The sequence below is a fragment of the Cynocephalus volans genome, chromosome 2 (genome assembly GCF_027409185.1).
Source record: "Cynocephalus volans isolate mCynVol1 chromosome 2, mCynVol1.pri, whole genome shotgun sequence".
In the NCBI taxonomy this organism is placed as follows: domain Eukaryota; kingdom Metazoa; phylum Chordata; class Mammalia; order Dermoptera; family Cynocephalidae; genus Cynocephalus; species Cynocephalus volans.
This window is the reverse complement of record NC_084461.1, coordinates 51,248,310-51,260,927: the sequence shown is the minus strand read 5'-3', so window position 1 is coordinate 51,260,927 and position 12,618 is coordinate 51,248,310. Positions and strand designations below refer to the sequence as shown.

Genomic DNA, 12,618 nt, shown 5'->3' with positions numbered 1-12,618 from the left:
GAAGGGAATAAGTATTCTTTCTCAACATCAGTTGAGGAAGAAAAGAAACCCACCTGGGGACCCCAGTAGAACACTTACCCCTGCAGCCATCCAGTCCCTACCCTGCTGGAGTCTCTATCCTTGGCCACAAGGAAGGCTCCCAGTGGTAGATTCCGGGTAGAATTCTTTTTCCTATTTCCTAGCAGGAGGAGTTGGAAAAGGAGACATAGACCTCTCTAGCTGGACCACGAATGGGAGGGAATGTGCTAACACATTTCAGTGTGATGTTGTAACTTTCAATGTTAAAACTAGTAGAACAGTAAATTTGGGATACATTAAGCCCAATAGGCTTTTGTTCGGGGTGTTGGGAATCTTTCTTTAATGTACAATATTTCCAGTTATTTGGAAAATGTTTCTCAGTTCAAAAACTTATTTACAAATGAATATTGGGAGTACAATACATTGATACATGGTCTCTTTTCTATTCTTTTGGTCTGTTTGTCTATCTTTATACCAACACAACACTCTGATTACCCTAGTTTTGTAATAAACCTTGAAATCAGATAGTGTCAGTCCTCCAACTTTCTTCTTACTTTTCAAAGTTGTGTTTGGCCACTCTAGGTCCTTTGCATTTCCTTGTGAATTTTAGTAGTAGCTTGTCAGATTCTACAAAAAGGCTGATGGAATTTTGACTGGAACTACATAGAATTTATAGATCAATTTTCTGAGAAAAGATATCTTTGTCACGTGAGTCTCCTGATCCATGGACATTGTGTATCTCCCCATTTATTTGTCTTTAATTTTTCTCAGCAGAGATTTATAGTTTCAGTATAGGTCTTGCACATTTTTCATAAGGTTTATCTCTGAATATTTTGGTTTCTTGATGCTATTGTAAATATATATATCCAAAACAATGGTTCTTATCTTATCTAAAACATGTGGTCCCCAAACCTGCAACATCACAATCACCTGGAAACTTGTTGGAAATGGAAATTCTCAGGCCTTAACAAAGTCCTCCTGGATCAGAAACTCTGGTGTAGGGTCTGATAATCTGTTTTTCAACAGTTCCTCTAGGTGATGTTGATGTCCACTAAGGTTCTAGAACCATTGCCCTAAAAGATTAAGGAATCTGTTAAAAGATAACTATAATGTAATTATCACACCTAAAAATTTAAACTAATTTCTGATTTTCCTCACAGAGCTATTCAGTATTCCAACTTCCAATTGTTTCATAAAATTTTTTAGTTTTTTTTTTTTTTTGTCTTTTTCGTGACCGGCTCTCAGCCAGTGAGTGCACCGGTCATTCCTATATAGGATCCAAACCCGCAGCGGGAGCGTCGCTGCGCTCCCAGAGCCGCACTCTCCTGAGTGCGCCACGGGCTCGGCCCAAAATTTTTTAGTTTTTATTATTTTTATGGTTGATTGAATCATGATACAAGCAATGTTCACACACTATGATTAGTTGAGATGTCTCAAATCTCTTATGGGCTCTCCCTCCATCCTCTTAACACACCCTCTCCTCCCCGCTTCCTTGCAATATCAAACACCTGGTCTTTTATAGAATTTCCCAAATTCCAGATTTTGCTGATTGCAACCCCCTCTCCCCATATTTGTCCATGTTCTGCATTTCCTATAAATTGGTAGTTATATCATAACAATGAGTGTGGTCAGGTTTAGACTCAATTTTTTTGGCAAAAGTCCTTAATAGATGGAATTGTGGTCCTTGTCTCCTTAAAAGCTCCAGGACGAAACTTGGTCCTGGCTATTTGTATAGCAGCTCCATGGTTACTCCAGGCTCTGCCTCAGACCTCCTCTCTTCTGTTTCCATCTCCTTGGGCTCTGTACTCTTCCTGGCCTAGAATGAAGACCTGACTCCACTTTCCTATTGACTTTACCTAACATTCTTTTAGGAGGCTACTTGTGGTAACTTCAGCTTCAAGCACAGAAGAACAGGCAAGAGCCACTCCATCCTAGGATCCTGCCCGGTCCTCAGGACACATTGTGGCAGGGTCTGCAGAACCCCATCTCCAGCTTTCAGCTTGCTTGTGGGAGGAGATCAGATAATAATGGCATTTCTGTAATCACTCCTCTGGTTCCCCCTCTCTTTAACAGAGCTACTTTCAGAAGATTTGGAGGCAGTCCCTGGCATGTATTTTGTAGAGCCTCCAGGGTTCTGGTATGTAGATAAGTTTGGAGGTAACATCATAGAGAACTCTGCAGAGCCACTTTCCTTACTAATCCCTCTCACTGGAATTGGAATCAAACCACTGCCCTGTCAATGCATTCCAGGAGCAAGACAGTCAGAGACTTTTCAGAGAAAATCTCTCTGGTTTTAAATGAAAGGGGAAAATTCACAAATGTTATATCCAGTCAAGGCTGAAACTGAATGGCCTAAGAGTTTTGTCCACTAAATAAAACCCTTTCATTCCCTTCACCTCTACTTTCAAAGTTGGTTTTTAGGTTACAGTATGGATGGATTTAAATTCTTGGTAATTTGTGACTCCTGTTGCCTCTTTGGTCTGGGTTAAACACCTTCCTGCTTTTTTTTCTTACACGGTAAGAGATCTGTGCCAGTTATCCTCAGAGGATGGAGTCTGGAGGTGGCTGAGAGACTATTCTCAGGAGCAGTTCATGCCTTGTCTCCTGAACTTGGATAGCTGGATTCGGTCCAGTGTGCTCCGCACCCATCATACTATGGAACCCCTGGAGCAGGGCTGCTCTTTGGGTTTTGTTTCTTTATCTGAGTGCTGATTACAAGAATGTGTTTAGTTTGCGAAAATTCACCGAACCATATGCAGATGACCTGTGCACTTTTCTCTATACAAGTATATGTTATAATACAATAAAAAGTGGGAAAAAAAATCACTTGTAACAAATATATCACTCTGTTGGGGGACGTTGATAACAGGAGAAGCCATGCATGTGCGGGGCCAGGCATATATGGGAATTCTCTGTACCTTCCTCTCAGTTTTGCTGTGAACCTAAAACTGCTCCAAAAAAGTCTTTTAAAAAATGCATATCATTTCTACTATAGAGGGTTTATCAGATTTAAAGTGTTTAGTATGATTAAATGATCAACAAATATTTGGACTACCATTAAAACCTTTGAAAATTAAAATAAAACAGAAGGAAAGAAGGGAACGTCTGTGTCAGGTATAAATAAAAGAGAAAATATAAAATATAATCACCATCAGTAAGGACAAAAACTTAAAACTAATTTGGTTTTTTATATCCAAGCCTGTTGCAGTTACTTGGCTCTGAAAGAAAATGAGAGCAGCAGAGTTGAAGGTGCACACAATACCCTCTGTTGCCTTTGCTAGCCCTTCTACAGCCCGACACACACAGACTCGCTGCCCCAGCCCCAGCTCACAGACCTTCCTTGTTCCCCAACTGCTTTCTCCTCACAATCTCAGTTTCATCCTGTCTCTGGCCTGGTGCTGCTGTCCACTGTTCTACTCCCGATTCTGGGCTCCCGTGTTTGTTTGTGGTCCACGGGCCTAGGCTCCCAGGATTCTGGGCTGGTGCCTCCAGGAGGAGGAAATTCCTTGTTACATATCTTGTCCTGCAGGAAGCAACCCCTGCCTTGGGCACTCTACTCTTCACAAAGTGTCTGGCTGTGAGACCTGGCAGCAGTGTTTTCCATAAGTTCTGTACATTCCTCACCCCCGTCTTGACCTTTTCTGTAAATTGAATTTTTTCCAACTATATTAAGTATCTTTGCTATTTCAGGGACCATTTGTGATAAATCTCTTAAAAATTCATATAATTTCATCCTACTTTTTAGATTTCTTTTAAAACTGAGCTTAAATGCTATGGGGTAGACAACTGACCTACTAATACCGGACTTTGTCATTTGACCGTATGTCAGCTACCTGAAAGTTCAGTAATAGGTAATGATTTGTAATTCTGCTGAGGAAAAGACTTGAATCTTGTGCCTTTAAGGGTAAAACAGAGAAGAAGGTCTTTGATAGATGTCTGGAGCTTAAGCCACCAGGGATGGGATCAAGAGTGGGATAAAGCCCTAATAGAGGTATCACAGGCCCAGGGAAGGCTGAGGGATTGCAGTAAATGAAGTGCCAGGTATGGGCAGACAAACCCAGACATTGGGATGAAGCAGCAGGATTGGGATCCAGAGAAACAGGTCAGTCAAAGTAGTAAACCAAAAGGCCTGAAATGGGACATTGGAGAGGTCCTCTATTCTTCTCTTTCTATTCTTCCTCCCTGAAAGTCCTCGTTCATCTGCAGGGCTTCAACTTCCCCAACTGTATCCTGATCTCTCTCTCTTTTTTTTTTTTTGTCTTTTTTGTGACCGGCACTCAGCCAGTGAGTGCACCAGCCATTCCTATATAGGATCCGAACCCGCGGCGGGAGCGTCGCTGCGCTCCCAGCGCTGCACTCTCCCGAGTGCGCCACGGGCTTGGCCCTGTATCCTGATCTCTTAATCTAATATTTTCAACCATGGGTCATCTCTACTTGGATGTTTTATTGTCAATCAAATGCTGCATGTCCAAATCCCAACTTCTCTTGGCCTTTGGCATTTATGAGGAACAAGTCCAATGACTTGGGTGAATTCTTAAATACCATGATAGCATAATATTTTCCCTACAACATTCATAGTCATGACAAGTAGAGAAGAGCAAGGTGATATTGAGCTGGGGATCCTAGGTGGTTGGCAAGGCTCACTAGATGACATTCTCTTACACACCGGCCTCCAAGGTGGGAGTTACAAGTTTTTGTCTCATCAAGATTAGAAATCTGTACATGTCATGGATCTTTGGAGGTGCTAGAAAATAGTCAAGAGCATAAACTAGCTATGGAATCTATATTCTTCTAGGTACTTCTGTGGGTAGAGTCCATGAAATTGAATTTTAAACAAGCTATCTTGGTAATTCTTATCCATAGTAAAGTCTGAGACCCCTTCTTCATGCTCCTTCTTGCTTACCCAGATGGCTTCTGTTTCATTGTAGTTAATGCTGTAATCTCACTGCCCATCTTCCAGATGACACTGGAGCCATCTTTGACTTTTTCTTCTCTCTCATCCCTAATAGCTTATTACTAATTAAATATTGATGTTTCTTGTATTCTTATTACTGCTATGTAGTAGCTAGAACAAACATTTCAGAATGTCATATGTAAGATGTATAACAGTTTTCTATTGTCATATTAGAAATTACTACAGATTTAGTGAATTTTAAACAACACCCACTTATTAGCTCATTAGTTCAGGAGGTCAGAAATCTGGCATGGCGTGACTGCCTCTCTGCTGAGTGGATCAGGTGTCAGAAGTCTGAGTTCTTCTGTCGAGGCTCTAGGGAAAAATCTGCTTCCATGCTCATTCAGTTGGTAGAACTCAGTTCTGCTTCAAATCTCTGATTTCCCCTCTACAACCAGCTGGAGAAAACTCTCTCCTTTTAAAGGGCTTATATGATTAAGCCTGGCCCACCTACCTCAAGATCAACTGATTTGGGACCTTAATCATACATGCAAAATTTCTTCACAGCAGTACCTAGTGTTTGGTTAAATAACTATAAGAAGGTCTATGTACATCAAGGGCTGGGAATCTTGGGGCTGTAATGGTTAATTTTATGTGATAACTTGACTAGGCTAAGGGTTGCCCAGATATTTGTTCCAACATTATTCTGGGTGTTTCTGTGAAGGTGTTTATGATGAGTTTAACATTTATTTTATTTATTAATAATCTGCTGCTGCTGTAAGCTGCTGCTGCTGCTACTGAGGTCTGAGCTTGTATCGTCTGCCAATGGCTCCAGGGATCTTTCCCAATTACCTAGAGCATGGACTTGTGTGTGAGAGGTCTGGTGACCCAGTCTGTACAACGGGCTTGAACGGTCTGTGGGCACTAACCTCTAGCCATGACGATACAAATAGAAACTTAGTATAACTAAAATAATGAAACATTTTGGCTTTAGTTATGAATTGCTTTAACAATACAGTTGCCCTAACCCTACAATTGGCATAGTCGTGTAGCCTTACACCAAGATTATACAGCTGTTTTCACATCACACTCTATTGCTCTTGGAATATCATAACTATATTCCTCTTATTATCTTTGAAATGGCTTTCATGTTTCCAGGATCTTCTTCCTCTAATTCATCCTGTATTCCTTGGCCAGACCAATGTTAGTTACAAAAATTTTTTTGTCCTGTTACTTTCCTAGGTATAAAGAAACATACTTAGCAATACATGCTATATGGCATGACTATGATGTGCCAGAAATTGAACTTGTTTCCAAATATACAAATCCATTTAGCTATATTTCTTGGCAAAGGCTTAATTATGACAACTTTGAACAATAATCGTGGATATGTGAGGTGGCAGGAGGTGGAAGGGTAATTATACCATGAGGCATGGAGTGTGCAAATCATATTTTCCCAAACTCAAAAGGAAAAGCACATACAGAGATCTTTAATAATAAAACGTAACAGAGGTGTAAGGTCAGAAACAAATTTGATAGATTCAAATGAAAATATAAAGGCTTAGCTTTTTTATAGAGTACATTCATATAAGAAATGGCAATTACAGACAGAGTGAGTCAAACTGATCTTTAAGAAATGAATAGCTTTGGGGACTGGCTGGTTAGCTAAGTTGGTTAGAGCATGGTGTTATAACACCAAGGTTAGGGCTTCAGATCCCCATGCCATCCAGCTGCCGCCCCTCCCCCCCCCCCCCCCCCCCGCAAAAAAACAAAGAAATGAATAACTTTGTTTCATTTGCTAATTCACTTATTCATTCAACAAGTATTTGTCAAATGCCACTATGTGCCAGGCACTATACCAAGCAAATTTATTTCTTTTTTCCTGCTAGAGTATTGCAACAGCTTCCTTAACTGGTTTTTCTGCTTCCACTCTTCCCCTCCCATCTACCCTATCCCAGTCCTTTATCCACACAGTGGCCACAGTGATGCTTAAAAAAACCTGAGTATTTCAGATCTTGACACTCTGCTGCTCAAAACGTTCTAATATATATTCCACTAATTCAGAATAAAATTCAAATCCCATAGCTCATAATGCGGCCTAAAATCCCCCCTCCACTCTCCCTTTCACTCACTCACTCCAGCCAGCATTGGTCACCTTCCCACGTTCCCTGGACGTGGCAGGCATGTATTCACCTCCGGCTTTCTCATGGGCTGTTCACTCTTTTGGCTTAGATGGTCTCCTACCCCCTAGGAAGGGATACATTACTTCACTCAGATTGTCTACACAAATGCCACTTCATCAGAGCTGCTTCCCTGGCCACCTGAACCCAAATAGCATCTCCCCTTCACTCTTCTACTTTTCTTCCCAGGACTCAATTACCATTCAATATATTATATATATTTTTTACTTATTATATTTGGCTTATTGCTCTTTCCTTTACTTAGGATGTCAGCTGCTGAAAAGAGGGTCTCTGTTTTATCTACTGCATAATTCCAGTGACTTGAAAAGTACCTGGCACGTAATAGGTATTCATATATAATTGCTGAATAAATGAAAATCCTCTATTTCTTTGTTATATTAATTTGTTTAAATAGTGAAATAAAAAATATCATTCTACAATTTTAACAATTTTAATGAAATGGTATAGTTTTATATTTTCCATACATTTTTAGCCATTCTTCTTCAACCATACCCCAAAGAATATGACACTCCTATTGGTGAATAGTACAAGTTTGGGGGGAACATTTCCCAACAGAGTGGTGACAGTATAGATCTATAGCCTATAGATCGGTGGAAATCAAGTCACAGTTTTTAAAACTATTAAGAACCTCAGCAAATGGACCTTCTTGATGGCTTAAATGCCAATAAACGCAACTGAATGAAATTGCAGTACAATCTGAAAGGCTAAAGTCGAATGTAAGCAGTGAGTGACCTGGGTTTCAGCAGAGGAGTTCTTTCAGAATGACCCATCCAACCAGTTGGGAGGCCTTTCAGGCAGCAGAAGGACTAAATGTGGCATCAGGAACCCTCTGAGGTGTAATGGCACAGCTCCTAACCACTCCCCACTCAATGTGATTGAGAAACACAACTTCCAACATAACAAAGTAGTTGAGGCCAACTGCTTTCTGCTCCACAGCTTGAAATTTCCTAACGTAAGTGACAAGTAAGCTGCTGATGATGAAAAAGCCAGTTCTCAATGTACTAATACCTTGTGAAGATGTTTGGAGGCTGAGTCAAAGTTTCTATAGGATCTTGATGGCCTCACACTTAAACATGCCAGAGAAGAGTATGTACAACAATGTATTAAAATTGCTATATTCAGAGTGTGGAAATGAATTTAATTTAATTGAGACATAACTGGGTGTTAAACTTTCTTGTGGGGGTGCAATAATCTGATTAAATATAAAGTTTATATGCAATCAATCCCAATTAATACAAAAATAATAACAATAACAAACCAAACCATAATCAGGGCTGAAAGATAACTCATATGTATGTTTTTATGAAATTCATTCCTGGTAAGGGTCATTTGGATAGATTTATGAAAAGTTTCTATCTTCTTCTTCTCCCTCTTCTGAAATGAGTCTTTGGGTAAATATAAGTGGGAAATTCTACTTTATATTTGAAAATTATCCTTCCTGATTCCTGAAGTAGTAAAAACCAACCAGCCAAGAAATCAAATCAAACCAAACTCTACAGACAGGCTTTTGTGGCAGAAGGTCTAGGTTCAAGGCTAAGTTCTGCTAATTACTGGCTGTTGGACCCCAAGCAAGTAACTTTACCTCTCCGAAGCTTAGCTTCCTCAACGGTAAGGTGGAAAGGGATCACATTGAGTGGGGAGTGGTTAGGAGCTGTGCCATCACACCTCATAGTCACATATCCAGATAGTTATGATCATCAAATGAGATAAAATCTTTGAAAGCTGCTTTACAAATGTAAGGATGGTAATTTATTTCTTATAAGAAGAGGGTACCTCTTTCCAAAAAGGATCTGAGGCAGCTTACTTTATATTTATATAATACCACAGAATAAAGTAGAAAATAAAGGTAGAAAAATAAAATATTACATTTTTTATAGTTGTTAGGAATTGGCCCCAAATTTGGCTAATTCTAAGTTCCTAGTAGGTAATTCGTAGAGATAAGTGTTCAGTTGAAACAGACATGAGTCTGTTAGAAAAAAAAAAAATTTTTCTTTTTGTGCTTATTCAACTGGGGCACCTACGGAGAGGGAAAGAGAGAGAAGATTGTGGCATGCTTAGGCATGGAAAGCCACAGGATAAACTGTAGAATTTCTCTTACACTTCAACTTTACTCAAGAGAAAGTTAAAATATTTTAAGGTTAAAAGAGAAAGATATTACTTAATACATTTTTTATCGGCTATCTACGATGTATTGTATACCGCTCTAGGAACTGGGATATGGTGGGAAACAAAAGGTTTTTGATGTCTTGGAGTTATATTCTAGACCAGAGCAATGATTCTCAACTGGATCAGAGCTGAAATGAACTTCATAATCAACCTACACATGATTAAAAATTAACACAATCTTTTATATGAGGAGAAATAATAGGAAAGTCACTTATAATACAGTGATATCCATTCAAAATGTAAATAAATGCCTAAGTATGATTATGCCAGAAAGATATAAAATAGGCAAGTACTGTACTTGAATCTACTTATAAAAATAAACTGAAGATTGTCATTTTTTTCTTTATATTTGGCATTTTGGAATAAGGGCTAAATAAGTATATTGTATCTATATGTACAATTCCCGTGAATTCAACAGTTACAGGCTGACAGGCATGTGTCTCAAACATCATAAGCTGTGTTGCCATTACTGACATGGTGAGCAACTTCTGGTCCTGTAAACTTCAGTGTGTACTAAAAATGTCTAAAAATTTAAAAAATTTGTAGGTAAAATGGAGTTAGGTTCTAGGCTCAGGTAACTACAAACAGGGCTTTCACTTACCTGAATGCATAGTAGGATACTATAAAGTCATGCAGAACATGGGACAATTGTTTGTTGTACAGCCTGACAGTTATCAAAGGACATCTAGCTCTCCTGGCCTCTGTCCACAAATTATGAGTAAGGGCCCTCCCATATTTTTGAAAACCAGAAAACATTTCCACGGTTGTCCAAAGTGCTCCCAAAAGGTGGAACCCCTTTATTGGATAGCCATTTCTGTAGAGGTAGAAGATAAAAAATGAATAATTCTAAGGCTGGCCCGTGGCTCACTCGGTAGAGTGCGGTGCTGATAACACCAAGGCCATGGGTTCGGATCCTATATAGGGATGGCCGGTTTGCTCACTGGCTGAGCGTGGTGCTGACAACACCAAGCCAAGGGTTGAGATCCCCTTACCGGTCATCTTTTAAAAAAAAAAAAAAAAAAAGAATAATTCTAGGTATAGATAAGTGCTATGAAGAAAATGAAATACTGTATGAATGGGGTGGTGGTGTGAAACTTCTCTACACAGGACAGTCAGAGAAGACTTGCAGGTTGCAGGATTAGGACTATGACTTGAGTAGTGAATGAAGACTGCTGTGCAAGGAACTGGGGCAAGAACATTCCTGGCAGGTGACTGCAAAAAGGCTTAGAGGTGGGAACAAACTTAGCATGTTTAAAGAACAGAAATAAGGCCACTATGGCTAGAGCATAGGTCAGAAAGGTAGAAAGCACTGGTTTTCTAGGGCACAGTGAGGGTGACAAATTATTTTTATGTGATGCTGAAAGACTGATAGATGATCAGCAGCTTAATTTAAACTGTCTTTATGGCATCTGGTATGTAGATCCTTGGGAGATATGCCTTTCCAGTAACAAGAATTATCTTATCTGTGGCTCATGATGGACTCTTGGGAAAATGCTCAAGAAGTTCAAATGATTTTTTTTTAAAGAGATACTGTAGTTCTTTTTATTAGTGCTATATACCGGGCACTATATTTAGCATTTTACTCCCATCATCTCAAGTCCTTACAACAACTCTGCAACATAATCATTAATATTTCCATATTACTAGTGAGTAAACAGGAATTAAATAATTAGCCTGAAGTCACTCAGCTAGTAAGTAATACGAGTCATTACTGAAATCCAAACTATGAAACTTCAAAGTCTGTGATCATTACAAAACTGGAAAGCTGCGTAACTTAATGGTGAGCATGATGTTTTGTATCAGATCTCAGTTCAGCCACCATGGTAGGTGGTCGCAGGTCCCACATGGACAAGGCTCTACAATTCATTTTCTCCTTCTGTCTCTTCTGCCAAGGATGGGAGTATATCCCTAGCCAAGGACAAGCAGATTTCTTCCATGGAGTTCAGAGGCAAAAAAAAAAAAAAAAAAAAAAAAAAAGTTCTGATAAGGATTCACTTACTGGAAGTAAAAAAAATCTTTACTGTTTTTTCAAATTACAAAAGTAATACATGTGCATGATACCAGGAATTTTGGGGACTTTCTAAATGTGGCTAACTAAAAACTTAAAGCATCAAATGAGAGGGGGGGAAATGAAGGTGGAATAAAGTGGGAATCTGATCCTTGACTCAGCTCGCTCTTATGATGTCTTACCCTGGATTCTCACTGAGGTGACCACATTTGAACTTTGAACTCGAATTCAAAGATAGTTCTAACCTCATTTGTTGTGACCTTTCAACAACTGCAAATTGGACCAGCGATTCCCAGGTGGAAAACTGAAAATTGTGAGCAGCAAAAAAAGGACTCACACTCCTATAGCCCAGAACTGAAAATTTCAGTCCGATACAAAACATGACTCAGATTCAAGGAAAAAAAAAGAGAATAAGCAGAAGCTGGGTCGGGGCTCATTTCCAGCTCTTTATGGCTCTTAGAGGCTACCTACACGCCTTGTGGCCGTGCGCTCTTTATCTAGTTTTTAAATGTCCCTCCACTTCTACAGGCTGTCAACTCGCTTCTCCCAATCTTAGCAGCACCTCCAGACCCACGGCGCACTTGATAGGGCGGACAGGCTTGACCTACGCAGACCGAAGCTGGGTTTCGGCCGCTGGATCACACACTTTCATTGACTCTCCTGCCCAGAAAGCGTGGGTGCGCGGGGTGGGCCGGCGCAGCGAAGTCCGACCTCGGGCACGTGGCAGCTCTGCCCAGCGGGAGCAAACAGACCCCTGAACCGTCGGTCACACCCGCCCCCGGTGTGTGCGCGAGGTGGGGCGAGGGTGGGCGGCTGCCTCTGCCCGGGCGGGTCTGCACCCGCAGGCGCCTCGGCCGTAGTTGGTCTCTGAGGAGACGCCGGCCCCGCCCGCGCCGCACACTTCCGGTCACGTGCCTCCGGGCCGCCCAATCAGCGCCCGGAGCCCGCAGGCTCGCGATTCAAACTGCGGCGCCGCCGGCTCGCGGGGATCGGCGCTGGCGCGGCCACGGCCGCCGCTGCGTGCGGGCCATGGAGCACCGCATCGTGGGGCCCGGGCCGTACCGGGCTACCAGGCTGGTGAGTGAGTGTGACCCCCCCGCCCCAGCCTGCCCGCCGACTGCATACTTGTCAGGCCTGGCTTCTGCGGGGTAGGTTGGGCCCGGGTATGGAGACAGATGTGTTTTGGTTGGGGCTGCGGTTTGATGGAGGGGACTCAAAGAAGGGCTACGGGCCTTGGACCCACCCGTCGGGGTTGGGTGCAGGTTCGTCCTCGAGGTGGTGGCTGGGTTCCCGCAGATAAGCGGCGCCTCCCGGTTTAAAACGCCCGGAAG

At 41.4% G+C, this 12,618-nt stretch overlaps 1 protein-coding gene across 2 annotated transcripts in view; it reads left to right on the top strand.

Annotated features, from left to right (window-relative positions):
- The first annotated feature begins 12,316 nt into the window (after positions 1-12,316).
- DEPDC1B (DEP domain containing 1B) overlaps positions 12,317-12,618 on the top strand; it is a 94,170-nt gene continuing 93,868 nt past the window's right edge. For both annotated transcript variants that reach the window (XM_063086485.1, XM_063086484.1), the window contains exon 1: positions 12,317-12,364. In XM_063086485.1, the coding sequence (XP_062942555.1) occupies positions 12,317-12,364 (48 nt within the window). The remainder of the gene's footprint in view (positions 12,365-12,618) is intronic.